General features: G+C 62.4%; 1 protein-coding gene across 1 annotated transcript in view; it reads right to left on the bottom strand.

The window, feature by feature from the left end:
* Window positions 1-375, bottom strand: part of KCNH4 (potassium voltage-gated channel subfamily H member 4) — a 21,009-nt gene that overhangs the window by 11,590 nt on the left and 9,044 nt on the right. Inside the window, exon 11 of the mRNA XM_031064130.1 lies at window positions 247-311. Within this exon, the coding sequence (XP_030919990.1) occupies window positions 247-311 (65 nt within the window). The remainder of the gene's footprint in view (window positions 1-246; window positions 312-375) is intronic.

The following is a 375-nucleotide window of genomic DNA, read 5'->3' as shown; positions in this document are numbered from 1 at the left end:
CCAGCCAGCCCAAAGTGTCTCTGGGGTGAAACACCACACACCAGCCAGCCCAAAGTGTCTCTGGGGTGAAACACCACACACCAGCCAGCCAAAAGTGTCTGTGGGGTGTGAAACACCACAGTGCCGCTGTTTGGTTCAGCACCAAGGGCCAGACAAGCTCAGGCACGCCCAGATGGCTCTATTGCCAATATTCCCATAAGGACTGGTCCCAGGCACAGCCACCCCTGCCCCGTCCTCCCCCATGGCCTCGGCAAGGGACGAACCTGTGGCGCCTGCGGCAACCTCGGGGACCGGGAGTAGCGGCAGAGCCCCTGCGGGGAGAGCAGACAGTGCTGGCTGAGCAGCAGGAGAGAGCTCCTGCACAGCTCCTGCACA

The sequence above is a fragment of the Geospiza fortis genome, unplaced genomic scaffold (assembly GCF_000277835.1).
Source record: "Geospiza fortis unplaced genomic scaffold, GeoFor_1.0 scaffold324, whole genome shotgun sequence".
NCBI classification, from domain to species: domain Eukaryota; kingdom Metazoa; phylum Chordata; class Aves; order Passeriformes; family Thraupidae; genus Geospiza; species Geospiza fortis.
Note: the sequence above shows the minus strand (reverse complement) of the source record. Positions and strands in the feature narration are given on the sequence as shown.